Source organism: Nelusetta ayraudi, unplaced genomic scaffold, assembly GCF_046127955.1.
Source record: "Nelusetta ayraudi isolate G7.1 ecotype Tasmania unplaced genomic scaffold, CSIRO-AGI_Nayr_v1 ptg000003l, whole genome shotgun sequence".
NCBI lineage: Eukaryota > Metazoa > Chordata > Actinopteri > Tetraodontiformes > Monacanthidae > Nelusetta > Nelusetta ayraudi.
The window spans coordinates 1,210,962-1,225,249 of record NW_027466053.1 but is presented as its reverse complement, the minus strand read 5'-3'; the positions used below and the strand labels follow the sequence as shown (position 1 = coordinate 1,225,249).

The 14,288-nt window shown below is 48.0% G+C and overlaps 2 protein-coding genes across 7 annotated transcripts in view; both read left to right on the top strand.

The window, feature by feature from the left end:
- The window catches only part of kif13a (kinesin family member 13A), a 44,065-nt gene extending 36,800 nt beyond the window's left edge, over positions 1–7,265 (top strand). For all 5 annotated transcript variants that reach the window (XM_076027752.1, XM_076027785.1, XM_076027777.1 and 2 more), the window contains 4 exons: positions 32–186; positions 1,692–1,889; positions 2,880–3,969; positions 4,678–7,265. In XM_076027752.1, the coding sequence (XP_075883867.1) occupies positions 32–186; positions 1,692–1,889; positions 2,880–3,969; positions 4,678–4,814 (1,580 nt within the window). In that variant the 3' untranslated portion in view covers positions 4,815–7,265. The remainder of the gene's footprint in view (positions 1–31; positions 187–1,691; positions 1,890–2,879; positions 3,970–4,677) is intronic.
- Positions 7,266–9,106: 1,841 nt separating this feature from the next.
- rbm24b (RNA binding motif protein 24b) lies at positions 9,107–13,711 on the top strand. Of its 2 annotated transcripts, XM_076027740.1 has the most exons (4): positions 9,116–9,525; positions 9,793–9,916; positions 10,001–10,055; positions 13,211–13,711. In XM_076027740.1, the coding sequence occupies exons 1-4, from the start codon at positions 9,358–9,360 to the stop codon at positions 13,572–13,574; spliced, it is 711 nt and encodes a 236-aa protein (XP_075883855.1). In that variant the 5' UTR covers positions 9,116–9,357; the 3' UTR covers positions 13,575–13,711. The 2 variants fall into 2 exon arrangements, with proteins under 2 accessions (XP_075883847.1, XP_075883855.1); XM_076027732.1 differs by having other exon boundaries at positions 9,107–9,525; positions 9,793–10,055.
- The last annotated feature ends 577 nt before the right edge of the window (positions 13,712–14,288 follow it).

The following is a 14,288-nucleotide window of genomic DNA, read 5'->3' as shown; positions in this document are numbered from 1 at the left end:
CCTGACCACCGGATGTTCTGCTGTGTTGCAGGCCTGCCGCCAGAGAGCCCCAGTCAGTTCTTCAACTCCAGCCCCTTCAAAGTTCTCTCGCCGCAGCCGGCAAAGTTCCTCAAGTCGCTGCTGCCCGTCAGAGAGGAGAACAAGGCCAAGAGAGTCCTGGAGGCTCGGCCGCTGCTGGGACAAGAAGTAAGAAGGCTGCAGTTCAGTTTGCTCACGTTGATTCTTTCCCTGTGACCCCATGATCCCTGATCTCTTTTGGTTTAGCTTAATGACTTTTATCAAGTCAGATCTCCACTTCCTTTATGACATTTAAATGAACCAGGCCTCCTTTTCCATTGAAGCTTCTTGAAGAATTTCTCTTTTTTTCATAAAGTTTTATGACAGAGAACGAGAGAAAAAGAAAAGTCAAACACGCAGCAGACATCCACCCCTGTGTTTATGTGCCCTACTAAAATAAAAGAGTATGACTCACAGGAGCATGACTTCAGTTCTGGATACCCAGAACAGTCATCCAGGGGGAAACTCCCAGTGTTGCTGCCCCACTGTCATGTCTGATTTTTGTTATGTTGTGATATCGAGTGTTGCTGTTCCAAACATTTCACTAACCCTGCATTTTTATTTATTTTTTGGGTGCTTGAAGCGGACTGCGTTCAGATTGTAGAGCGATCAGTTCTGTGGATGCATTTGCTGCAAGGCTTTGGTAGGGACTGGACACGAGTCCTGGACACGAGTCCTGGACACGAGTCCTGGACACAGGAGTGAAGGGAACACAGGCGGTGGATATTACAAAGCAACTTGGTACTTGAGAAAACCTAATGTACTTAATTTTGACGTTTTTACCAAAGCTAACATTCACCTTTAATGGCTAAACTATTATTGACTTTTTAGGTTTGGCTATGGAAATTATTCTTAAAAAACAAACACGTGATGAAATGATGAAATCCACCCAAATCTCTGTGATTTGAAGCCTTCAGTACTTTCAAACCCAGCAGCGTGGAATTGGTTGAGTTGAAGGTAGGAAGTGAGCCTGGCAAGCTTAAAACCACCCTTAGAAACCACAGAGGAAGATAAATAGAAAGAGGAAGCAGCCGCTGTGGACCAAGCAGCTGGCACTGGGCTCGTAACTCGACACTGATGTTGCTGCTTCTCTCCGAATGGATTTGTCACAATGTCATCTACTAAACTACAGTGTATCCAAGCGCTGCAAGGGGGCCTTGACTTATGTCTAATGTTGGGACCCGCACGCTGCTACCTACTGGCTAAACTGAGTGGTCCACTCTTGGAAAAGACTGAAGGTTCATCTGATCACCTTCTAAGTGTTTTCCTTTTATTTTTATTCTCTTTGGGGGAGTCACTGATATTACCTTTTCAGATGGATACTTTATAATCTGTTGAATATCTATCTATCTATCTATCTATCTTCAATACCTGCTTTTTCCTGAACTCAGGGTCACGGGGCTGTTAAATATCAGATTTGTCAAATTTTCCATCCTCCAGCCCAGTTGTAGAAGCCCTCAGCAGTGTGTTGCTAGGCGAACTCTGATCTCTAGTCTCGCTGGCACTCAGGTCGCTTCAAGCACCGCGCTGCGTATCACTAACCGTGTAACCGACTGGCCAGGCGCCATGCATGCTGTACGTGTGTGTGTGTGTGTGTGTGAAGTTTTTTTGCTGTTGTTCTGACCCATCCGCAGAGCATGCGCTCATGTGTGGACAGCCCTGCACTGCTCCCCCCTCCCTGCCCCTGGCGCCGGCCCAGGGCAGGCAGCGAGGGCCACTGCAAGCCTTCCGCCGCCGCCGCCACCTCCACCTCCACCACTTCCACCCACTCCTCCACCTGCACCTTCACTCCCACCAGCAGGCCGCTCAGCCACACACTACCGCACACCTCTGTAAGTGCGACACACACGGAGCCCTCGCTGCGCATTGCTTACTTCAGGGATTACACCAGAGAAACAACTCCCACTGTCCTGTCACCACATGGCTCTCTTTTGAATGGCCAGTAGCCGCTTTAAGGCTCCCAGCATCTAATTAGATTCCTGGCTGGAAATGATCATTTCAGCAGCAAGAGCTTGTTATCTAATTATAAACTGCAACGTTACCAGATTGTAGTGACCACTATATTGATGTTTCCAACACTCTAAACCGGCGCTGATAAACGTAGATTAGCCTTTAGCCTTTAGCCTAAAAGTTGCAAGAGCGCTGCAGAAAACACAGTGAGAGTTAGAGGCACCCAAATCACATTATTCTGCTTAAAATGTTGAAAAGTGGCTCGCAGTGTGTTCACACTAGCTGCGCTTCCGTGACCCCTAGAATTGCGCAAAACCTAAATATGGCAATAAAACCTGGTGATTGAACCAGCTCAACTTGGAAAAACCTCTCAAATATGGCTAAAAGGTTTTGACGCATATAGAGGAATATTATATACACAATTATATGCACTTTTTCACATTTACACGTCAGCGGAAATGGCGTGACATGACGTTAGTTTGCCAACTGTGGTCAATGCTGTCTTTGCAATCTCAGGTTAAAAAGTGGAGGAAGATAAAAGTGAAGGTTATGCAAATTAAACAGAATAAAGCAAACCGCTGTCCCTTCCTGTAGGTTCCAAACAGCAGCGTGTGACACTTCCAAGTGGAGTTGAGTCTGTGCAGGACACAATAAAACTGAAATGCATTAACAGAAGTATGAAGTTTGGAGCATGGCCCAAGCATGTGTCATGTGATTTACTTACAACCTTTACATTCCACTCCCATGTTATCCCCCATTATTCCATTGTCTTCATTCTCATTCTGTGATGGCTGAAACTCCATCAAGGTTCTCACTGACATGTCGTTGTGTGGCGGGATTTCTTTTCGCTCTGCTGTTGTTGTGCCCGTCAGCAGGACTCTGAGGACGAGGAGACAGACGTGGGTGCGACCCTCCGACTGGATGGGGGTCTGGGAGAAAACAGCGGCTTCCAGCCTTACGTCCCGGAGGACTTTGCAAACTTTGAGAGTTACAACGCCGCTCTGGAGAGCCAGGACGGGGTGTTATCGTCCCGCGCCGAGCCCAAGGGGATGCGGTGCGGGGGCGGGGCCGGAGACAGGGAGGTGCCTCGCAGCCCCACCACCAGCAGCTGCACCAGCGGCTACTTTTCACAAAGTGCCTCCAACGCCACTCTGTCCGACATGACTTTCAGCGCCAGCGAGAGCTCCGACCACCTCAGCCTCACCTCCAGGGAGACTCCCGACCCCCACGGCTGTCCCTCCGGCCGAGGCTGCGCGCAAGCCAAGGGCGTCCCAGCCTCCGAGCAGCCTCAGAGGCCCCGGGCCTCCCTGCCCGTCAGCGTGCCTGATAGTAAAGACAGGCAGCAAGCAGGCGGAGCGGCCCACAGCTGCACGCTGAGCTCCAGCCAGGAGTTCACCGACTTCAAAGGCGCCGACGACGGCGTCGGAGAGGCCGGGTTGGCTCATTTCGCAGAAGAATGGCAGCGGCGGAACGGCGGTCTGGAGTCGACCACGGACGACGGAGAGACGGAGAAGCCGTCTGATAATTCAGGCGTCGTCTGCGTGGCTGCAAGCACAACATGCAACAAACACCCCAGTGGATCAGACTGCGTCGCTGCAGCTGCTACCCCCAATGCCACTGGAGACCCGGTGCCTGACAAAGTCCCATCCCCATCCACAGGCTCTCCATCTACAGCCCCGCCCCCCGGCCCCGCCCCCCGGGCAGGGGGAGAGCCGCCCATCCAGGAGCCGGCGCAAGGCGACCTGCCCCACGGGAGTCCCTGCCCCAGCCCCAACCCCAGCAGCGCCGAGCCCTCGGGGGACTCCAGCGGGGACGAGAGCGCCCCCGTGGCTCAGCTTCCCGACTGGATGGCCCCCGGGGAGCAGGTGTGGGTGGGCAAGAGGCGAGGAACGGTGCACTACGTCGGTGGGGTGGAGTTCGCCAAGGGGATCTGGATTGGCGTGAAGCTCGACATGGCAGTGGGTGAGTGTCTTGAATGAAAAGGAAAAGCTCCTCTTATGCTTCTGAATAATGAACGGCTTCCTTCTGCTCGTCGTTCATCCAAGCTGGCGTTCGGAATAAACGCTCCAGGTTTACGGATTCTTGTTGTGTGACTCTAAGGAGCCTTCACACCAGCCTCTCCTGATTTGGTTGAGTTACACTAGAGTCCTTTTTCCCCTCCTGTGATATGGATTGTGAGGCAGTCACATTCAGGAGTGCCGTAAAGACAGACTAAACAAACAAACCCTGGAATAGTTCATTTGTGGTGAGAACATAATCCAAAGTACTATGTATTTTTGGACTCAACCAGCTTGTTAATTCTGACCAATTAAAGAGTAGTTTGGAGAACACGCTGTCTTGCAGCATGATGTTTGGCTGCAACTGCCATAAGTTGAGCTGGTTTCCTCTTCATTTTCCACAGCTGTTTTTATTTTAGCCCAGCACAAACCACAGAGGCCAAAATAAATGGTCTTGATAAACATTAATGGGGGGTGGAAACCGAGCTTTTTGTGGCTCCGCTTGATTTGGTCCGAACGATGACTAACAAAGAGCTTGTCAGTTATAGATAAACTTCCACAAGACACTGGAAGATATAAAGAAGTGTGGCCAGCTACTTCCCCCCCTGTCAGTAATTTTCTAAGTCTCTCCCATATTTAAGAACATCAAAGAAGTTTTCCTCTGGTCCCGCAGGCAAGCACAACGGGACGGTCCAGGACAGGGTGTACTTCCGCTGCCCGCCAGGCCACGGTGTCTTCGTGAAACCGTCTCGCCTCACCAGGTGCCCCCCGCCTTCCATGGACGCTGAACCACAGACTCTCATCAGATAGGAGCCCAAAGACGGAGCACCGGGGACCCTGGAGGTGGTCTTCAGATTCCGGTTGGCTGTGGGTGAACAGCAGGATGACTGGCTCTCTGAACTCATGAGCTCTGTATGCGTTTCCCTGAAGCACTTGTGACCCTGTGCATTTCATGAAGGTATCTCCAAAAGACTGTCCTCTGACCGTACACTATGCACATGTGGGATTTTCTAAAAACGGAACTTCTTTTTGATAGAGAACCTCATTTAAACTAGGAGCTCACGCTACCCCTTTTTTCTTACATTGGTCTCTGCACAACGTATAGAATATTTTTTATAAGATGATGTACCCTCCCCTGAGGGCCATAGATTAATCTGGGTTTTAAAGATTAAGAATGTATACTACTGTTTTAAAGTGAGCATTGATTATTTACGTCGTAATACGATATGTCAGGGGTAGCCAAAGAACTTCGGTTCCATATCTGCTGTTAATGAGTATTGTGCTATTTTCCTTTTTCTAACGTGCGTGGAGGCAAAACGCAACACAGTCCCACTCCGAAGAAGGCACATAGTTTTTGTCAGAACCCCACGCCCGCACTCAGTGCCGTCCTCGGCCGCCAGCGACTTCATGATGTGCCTTCCACGGTCACTCATAGACAGGAAGGTCACTCTACGTCTGACCTGTGTTAGGCAGCAATGTGCTGCAAGGCATCCAGTCTGCCGGAAACGACAAGAAGAAGAAAATGAAGAAGTAGAAGAAGAAGTAGAAGAAGAAGTAGAAGAAGAAGTAGAAGAAGCCGTCTCCGGCCACGTTAAACATGAAATAAAGGTCTCGTTCTCAACAAATTTACATTGAAAAATTACCAAAATAATATGGAAATGCTCATAATATTTACAGGTTTTTATGTGTGCTGGCATCCAGGATGGCTTCCATTCATTTCAATGGAGTTGCTCATCCAACGCAGACGCCCAAAAAGTTTTGGACTTCTGCATTAATGGGCCCATACAGCATGTGCAGTGGTGTCACTTCCCACCATGCCTCTGTCACTCAAATGATCTTTTTGGCCAATCAGAACGATCCTGGACAATGTCACTGACAGACACGTCAGGACGCAGCCAATCAGAACGAGCTGAGACACAGCAGCACGTACGATGTGGTGACGTCACGCTGGGAATAAACTCTTTCCTGCCGATTTTCAGCCGTTTTAAATGCGTTTACTTTTGTATTGCGGTCTATGGGGAAAATGCTTTTTGGGCTTAGGGGATTTTATGCTGCAGTACCTCGAGTGGCCACTGGGAAAAATCGGCACACTGCCATATTACCAGTCCAGTATCCAGTTCTTAAAATACATCCGTGGTCCGGCTGGAGACGGCTGCTTCTTCTTCTTCTTCTTCTTCTTCTTCTTCTTCTTCTTCTTCTTCTTCTTCTTCTTCCGTTTCCAGACTAAAATACCTTGCGGCACATTGCTGCCTCCCACAGGTCAGACCTAGAGTGACCGTCCTGTCTATGAGTGATTGTGGAAGGTACTGGGTGCAGTCGTGGGGTTCTTACAAAAAGTCAATATGTGCCTTCTTCGGAGTGGGACTGCGTTGCAAAACGCTATATAGCTGCATCTAAGTAAAGCTTAGTGCCATATCACCAGGAGGGCTTTCATGCACGCACGCACCCTGAGTAAATTTGTTGAAGTACTGTAACACTGTGGAGGACATGATCCCCCATCCAGCATGAAACTGTTGCTGTTTGAAAGCTTGCACTGGAAAGGATGATGGGCGGAGTTCACTGACCCTCCTGTTGTGGACTGATGAAATATTTCTGAACTGAAGTGTTGATCTCTTTCATTTGGGCAAGAAAGCCACTAGACTTTGGTCCTGATGCCTTAATGCCCTGTTTCTGCAAAGGCAGGCTCTTACACCCCCAGACCACTCGGCGGACTCTACGGCCACTGAGTTTTGTTTCTTTTTAAAGCAACTGTACGGACCTGAAACCTGTGTATGTGTATCACAATGCCTAGCGGTATTCAAAACGCCATCCAGCCTCGCCGACTGACTCACACGCGACCTTTTTACCTGCGTTTTGTATGTTATCTGACTGATGTATGACACCACATGTTACGGTACTCAAACATGGACTTTGTTATTCACATAGAGGTTTGGATGAATGAGAGAAGATGTTGCAAAAGTAGATTAGCTGCCGTGGAGAAGAGTTGTCCTACAAACGTATATTTTTATGGAAGCGATGAACTGTGGAACTGAGTAGAACTTGTTATCCAGCCAAGCTGTAATTTCACATCAATGAAACCAACCCAAGACCTTATTTTAAGGAAGAGAACAAAGCTGCTCTCCCTCATACGGAGCTGTAAATAGAAAATGTATTTGAACATAGTATTTACACTATTATAATGTACAGAATTGTATTTATAATGTATCGCAAAATGTTTTCATTGGTACAAAATGTTCTAGAATAGAACATTTACAATCAGCAGTGCTGTGTCGACTCTCACTTGGCTCAGTAAGCGTGTGTCTCAAGGCTGTGGTAGTTAGATATTTGAGGACGTCAATCAGCACATGCACGAGCATTTCCATTCATTAATTGTTCCGTTAATAATAATATTGCAAACATTTTTCCATCATAAAGTGGCGTGCTTACTTTAAAATGAGTGCACAGCAGGTGCATGCTACTGTTTCCCAAACCCTAACAAACTGTTTGATGTACTTTCCCCACTTTTTAATGTTATGAGGAGGAAAACGCATCTGGAACAATAACTATATATTTGCTCAAAACATTTAATGGATATTGCTCTTTAGTTTCACAAGCAATTTCATTGTATCATCACGCACCCAATTCCAAAATGTAAATATAACAACAACAGTGGAGTGCGATCTCTTACAAAATATCTTGGATGAGATATGACATTGATATTTGAGTCCTGTGGTTTGCCAATGAGCGTCCAAGGTGTCTGATGTCACTGGCGGATTTATGGCCGTCCCCCCTCAGTAATGGTAAGTCCACAACAACAACAATAACCACATATAAACATGTTATTTTCTGGAAATTAAACTACTTCTTGGAAATGACACGGATACATACAGCAGCTTGTGACCCACCAACTGTCATATACATCAATTTAATCCACTGTCAGATGAAAAAAAGTTACCCCCAAGTGTCATTTTCAAAATATATGTCTACAATATTATTATTGTGAGTAGTAAAACACAGAAATGTGTGTCAGTGGGGAAAAAGGTGATGCATCAACATAATTGTCAAGCCCAAGATTCTTAAAATAATGGCTAAATTAAGTATATAATATATCAAAAATGATTATTTGGTATCTGGAAAGTATTGACTTAGACTCTCAAAATAATGGCATGTGCTTAATGAATATTTTTAATAGTATGTGTGAGATAGTAAGTCAATATTTAGAGTGATTTTCTTTTTTAAGAGGCAATCATTTAAAATTGTATTATTACCTTTTTTTTTTTATATTAATTAATTATTTTTGATACCGAGACAAAGTCTGTAGTTTGAAGTAAGTCAAAGGTTTTCTTGTTATTTTGAAATGCAAGTCACTACATTGAGAAAGTTTCTCTTGAGCTGAAGTGGGCTCACAGAAAGCGACGCCTGTGTTACATTCAGGTTTATATCCTACTTTTCTAGGTCTAAGTCTAGTTTGAAACACACAACAACTCAAACATACAAAGTTTCTTATCAGCTGTTATCGACAGCGACGTCTTTGTCTCACAGAAATGTAGCCGATAAAGACACTGAGTTAACCAGTAACTTTTTGCATCGGTCCGTTTCCTCGTTTTGTTTGTTGATGTTGAGTAAGTTTCACTCTCTGTGCGTAGTTCAGTGCTAACCAGTGGCGGAGCGGAATTATTATCAGTCTAATTGTGACCGTAGCCATTTGTATTTACTAAATATTCTCAGTGTGACCTCTTAACAGTCGGCCTGTCACCATTCCTCAGAATTAGAAAGCAGGAAACCTGTGCAAGTGTGAAATATTAATCATAAACCCATGCCAATGTGTTCATACTGTCCTCGGATTACGGTTAGTGTCACATTAAATTTCATCTTTGAATTTCTTGTTTCTACCAAGAACAAAATCCAGGGCAATCATCAAGTCAGAAATACTTGTATACACCCCCCACCCCCACCCCCCACCTAGCTCCGCCCCTGGCCTGAACTCTTTTACTGGCGCAGTTGTGCGCAGCGGCAGCTGCCTGAGCAGCAGCGGCAGTCTGAATGTGCCTGAACTAAAGTATCCGTGACACACAAGTGGCAGATCTCCCGCAAACAGGTGTCCCACTCCTCCTCCTCCTCCTCCTCCGGACCCACATCACCGGTGGGAGGGGGCGGCAGCTTGTCTGTCCATCCGTCCGTCCACGCTACACACACACGCACCCACACACTCTCACATACATACACCCACCCACACACACTCCCACAGCCTCAACCCACTGAACGCGACGCCGCTGCCGCCGAACACACAACTTTTATCCGCGACGGAGGGACGGAAGAAGAACTACAAGAACAGCAACGACACGACACAATTTAAATTGCACATCGGCGCACGATGCACTCGGCACAGAAGGACACCACGTTCACCAAGATCTTCGTGGGGGGGCTGCCGTACCACACCACCGACTCGAGCCTCCGGAAGTACTTCGAGGTGTTCGGGGACATCGAGGAGGCGGTGGTCATCACCGACCGCCAGACGGGGAAGTCCAGAGGTTATGGATTCGTAAGTCGACATTCGCTTGTGTGTTCCGTTGCCGTGCACGTGGGTTGGGAGAGAGAGAGAGGGGGGGGGGGGGGGGGTATCACGAGACGAGTGCCTGTGCGTGCGTGCGTGCGTGTGACAGTCAGTGGCGGGTTCGTGGGAAAATAAACTGGGAAAACGTCCATAAATGAAAGCCATCAAACCCCTCTAGAAGTAGTAAAGTGGATCACATGGATCTGACACGGGCCTCCTAGTCATCGTCACTGTGGCCCACCTGTTCCTCCACAGGTGACCATGGCGGACCGGGCCTCGGCTGACCGGGCCTGCAAGGACCCCAACCCCATCATCGACGGCAGGAAGGCCAACGTCAACCTGGCCTACCTCGGGGCTAAGCCCAGAGTCATCCAGCCAGGTAAGGCAGGTGGCTCTGCTGTCACAGCCCAACACAATCCACAAGCAGAACTGCAAGCAGACCCAGAACCTTCTGTGCTTCCAGGGTTTACCTTCGGTGTCCCCCAGATCCACCCGGCCTTCATCCAGAGACCTTACGGGTATGTCCACCAGCACACACTTATTGTCACTGCTCCACAATTCTGAGTCTGTTTTGGATCTGTACATACACTTTTGTTGTTGTTGTTGTTGTTGTTGTTTTCAATGTTGTAAATGTGTCACCTGTCACTTTGCCCCCCACCTGTCGACTCCTGAATGGTGGACCGTTGTGACTGTTGAATGTGTGCTCGTCCTCTGCTCGCCATTGACTGTGACCACATAGCCCACACCTGTCCCGGCACAGGACTTGACTCCATGTTGTCTGTCTCTCTCTGATCTGACAGGGTGGCTAACGGTTAAAATAGCAGGTGATGAGGATGATGAGGATGATGAGGATGATGAGGGGACATGGTGATTTGAGGAATAGCTGGGTCTGCGATTGGGCAGAGCGCTAAAGTGTTACCTCTATACTCTGACATACACAAACGAGCCGAAATGGTGACTAGATGCATGGAAGTCTTCTCTTTTCTTTTGTTGTTTTGTTTTTGTTGTTCTCCAGTTTTCTTTAGCTCTTAGACCTGTGTGTGCCTTGTTTTTTCAGTATGAAGTGGTGTTCAGCTTAACTGTGTGCTCATTTTCCACTTGCAGTGGGGTTGGGTTGGGAGGGCGTGGGGGGTGCAGGAGGTTTTTCTTTTTTTGCTGTGCGACAGACTTTTGCGACAGGGAGCTGTAACTGCAGAGTGTTACCCATCACCCACTTCTTTTAGCCTGTGGTTCCGTTTTGTTTGTTTTTTCTCGTCGTCTTCCTAGTTTCTTGTTAACACTCAATCGATGCTGTTTTGTTGTCAAAGGGGGCGCCGATGATCGCACATCACGTTGTGTTTACACCCAAAACGAGCCCCGTGCAACAAAACAAACACCTGGCCTGCATGTCGGGAGTTGGGTTTTGGTTTTTTTCCTCACCCCGTGATACTGTGTGGTCTCTGTTGTCTTCTTTATACATTTTCATTAACCATCGCTTCCTCGTGTCGCGTGCAGAGCAGAGTAATCAGAGGAGGGTAATCGACACCCTGGCCGAAACAACAGCACGGGTGTCGTTTTACAGTGCGGTCGGTGATGGCGAAGGGACCTTAAAGAAGCAGGAGTCGCCTCCGTTCCAGGCCTTTCACAAGTCAGATCCAGTGTATTTTCTGCTTAATGGAACTCTAACTGGATCGTATGCGTGCAAGACTAATTTTAGAAATGAACGAACCCCACATCCGTGATTAAGGTGCCCTATTTTGCTGCGCAGTCAGTCCTAAAAAGCCCTCTTAATTTTTTTTTTACATGTGGCCTGACCCTAATGCTGCCGGCGCTCCGGCTCTGCCAGCGACGGGGATCCTAGCCTGCTCTCTAAAGGCAGCAGCTGTTGGCTACACTGATCTCCACGGCCTCTCAAATTCAGATGGAAAATGGGAGTCACTCAGCGGCGCTGTTAATAATGTATGGCACAGACAGGGCCGCTCGGCTGCGGACAACAGGTGGGCCGAGACATGTGCCCGTGAAGCCTTTTGGTTATGTGCCGGGGATTAACCATGTGTCCTGGTGATTTACAAAGCACCTTTATTTAGCTCCCTCCGCCCGGCAGCGGCACAAAAATGTTTAATGTGTCTCTTTCAATAGCCGGCGGCTTAGGTCAGCTGTGCCCTTCAGGCGCTCTGAGCCAACGATGTTAAAACAAAGTCATGAAGGAAGGACGCGTGCGAGCTCCTGTCTTTTCAAACCACCTTCTTCTTTCACGGCAAAAAGACAATCGATGAATCGGACTGAACACTCCAACATTTCAGCCGCTGTTCTCTCCTCTGGGACGCCTCCAGCCTTCTATCCTGCGATATGTAAAGTCGAATGGAGGCAGGCAGCCATTGCAGTCGACAAGTGCCCTTCTGCCATGTGTTGCTGAAGGAGGAGATCAGCTTGTCCTTTGAGTTGACAAGGCGAGCAGAAAATAGCCCGCTTGCAGCCCCCCTTGTCAATCAAGTCAGCGCGTGTGTTCGTGTGGGGGGTGTTTCTTGTAAGAAGGGTGGGGGCGGGGGTGGGGGCGGCCTTGGCGACTGGGACAGATATAACAGCTCCACACCTGCTCCTCAGTATATTTACCTAGAGTGACTTTGACACAAGTTATAAGTGTCGCAGAGTTTCACCCAGATACCCGGGCCTGGACCAACTGAACTGAACCATTCTTTTGAAAGGTCCCATATTATAGAACCGCCTAGAATAGAACGCCTTCATTCATCCCACAGTGGGGAAATTTGCCAAATTCACTTTGCCAGTTTCTCACAGTGTGTCTCTCGTCTGTCAGTCAACTCTCCAGATATGCCACACTTTCTAGAAAGTGGCTGCTGAAACAGGATACCAACCCTTCTTGATGTCACAAAGGCCATTGATACTTTACTGAACCCCCCCGCCCCCCAAGACCACCTTGTTTCGTCTTGTTTTAAGCAAAAGTAAGAAACAGCAAAGCATCCGTTTGTTTTTTCTCCGGAAGCTAAAATGATGCTGTTATCTTCAGAAGTGCTCAGTGTTTTTGCCCACTCCATCATGTAAGACTGCTCTCACGTGCCGACAATGAAAACTGAACATCTGAAAATGGCTATAGTATAATATGACACCTTTGACAAAGATCTTGTCGCTCTCTGCAGGGCCCAATGCTAAGCAGTTAGCTCCATTCAGACAGAAAGCTTCATCTTCAGTCCTCCTCGTTTCTTTAGGGATCCATTAACACGTGTGGGCATGCATGTACGTGTGCCGTTGATGTGATCGAATGTGGACACACTTACTGTCCACGTCTTACTTTGACATGTTGTGGTGTTGTGGTCTGATGAGTTCGCATTTTGTCCAACACTTCAGTGAAACACTGGGTGCAGAGCTGGGCTGTCCTCTTTTTAATGCCTTACCGTGTTTCAGATCCAGGCGCTTTTTGGTTTGTTTGTTTCAAATTAAAACCTTGCGCTTGTGTTTATTGGTTTGGTTGTTTTTTGCTGCTTCCTTAACTTTTCATTCCTAGGTAGGGTTTACCTTCCGGTTGTTAATGAATGAATTTGCTGTGCTCTGAGGTTCTGGATTGACGTATTGGTGGCGCCTGCTTTTCTTGAATGCCCAAGTTTGGGTGTCATCGTTTGAGAGAGGGCGGACGGAGCCGAGGCGCCGTGCTCACCCCGTGTCTCTTTGTATCCGACAGAGTTCCCGCTCACTACGTCTACCCTCAGGCCTTTGTCCAGCCCAGCATGGTCATCCCCCACGTGCAACAGTCTGCCGCCACAGCGACAGCTGCCGCTGCTGCCGCCACATCCCCGTACCTTGACTACACGGGGGCGGCGTACGCCCAGTACTCTGCAGCCGCCGCCACTGCTGCTGCCGCCGCCGCTTACGAACAGTACCCGTACGCCGCCTCGCCAGCCCCAGCCAGCTACATGACCACGGCCGGGTACGGCTACACCGTCCAGCAGCCCCTGGCCGCCGCTGCCACTCCGGGAGCGGCAGCTGCCGCTGCCGCCTTCAGCCAGTATCAGCCTCAGCAGCTCCAGACGGATCGCATGCAGTAGAGTGAAAGGCCACACTGTGAAGTCGAGGAGCAGGGGGAGGTCCCAGCAGGAAGCCGAGGCTCGGAGTGGGGGAGGGGGAAGTGGAGGGCAACAGGTGCTGAGTGGTGATTGTCACTTTAACTGTCCTTCTGCTAAAGAGCCTAGAAGAAGAAGAAGAAGAAGAAAAAACAGCAATAATGGCTATACAAGCAATGAATACTGTTATTTTATTTTATTCAAGTGTTTTTTCAGTATTTTGCCACTAATGTGTATCTATGAATATTTAATATTTAATAATCAAAGAATCTCATCGGGCCTCCTGTGGGTTTTATATATTGAAACTGCAGCGACATTAAATCAAATTCCCAAGTGCATTTATGTCTTATGATCAGGGTTCTTCCTCAGCTCTTGAAAGCAAACAAAAAACACTTGAATATATATGTCTAGGAGGTATACTGCATTGACATGCAGTTTGCAGTATTTATTTTGTTTTCCGGGACTGTCTGTCTGATAAAGCTATGCAGACGTTCTAGAGATGTCACACTTTCTTCAGATTTCTTTTTCCCTTTTTTATGTTATTCGTTCAGTTTGGAGTGGAATAGAGTAGAAAACCTCAACTGTCTCTCTTTAAAATATATTTTCCTAATGGTACATAGGAAAAAGTGCAGGGGTTCTGGCTGAAACTTGCAAAAAGCACTCACTTTACTTCCCTTTGAAATTGGACCTTGTGTACGT

What these genes read in the sequence shown, in the direction of transcription:
- rbm24b (XM_076027732.1), top strand. Translation starts at nt 9,358, where the DNA reads ATGCACTCGGCACAGAAGGACACCACGTTCACCAAGATCTTCGTGGGG. An exon ending in AGTCCAGAGGTTATGGATTC is followed by an intron (nt 9,526 to 9,792) that starts GTAAGTCGACAT and finishes GTTCCTCCACAG; the next exon opens with GTGACCATGGCGGACCGGGC. An exon ending in TTCATCCAGAGACCTTACGG is followed by an intron (nt 10,056 to 13,210) that starts GTATGTCCACCA and finishes TGTATCCGACAG; the next exon opens with AGTTCCCGCTCACTACGTCT.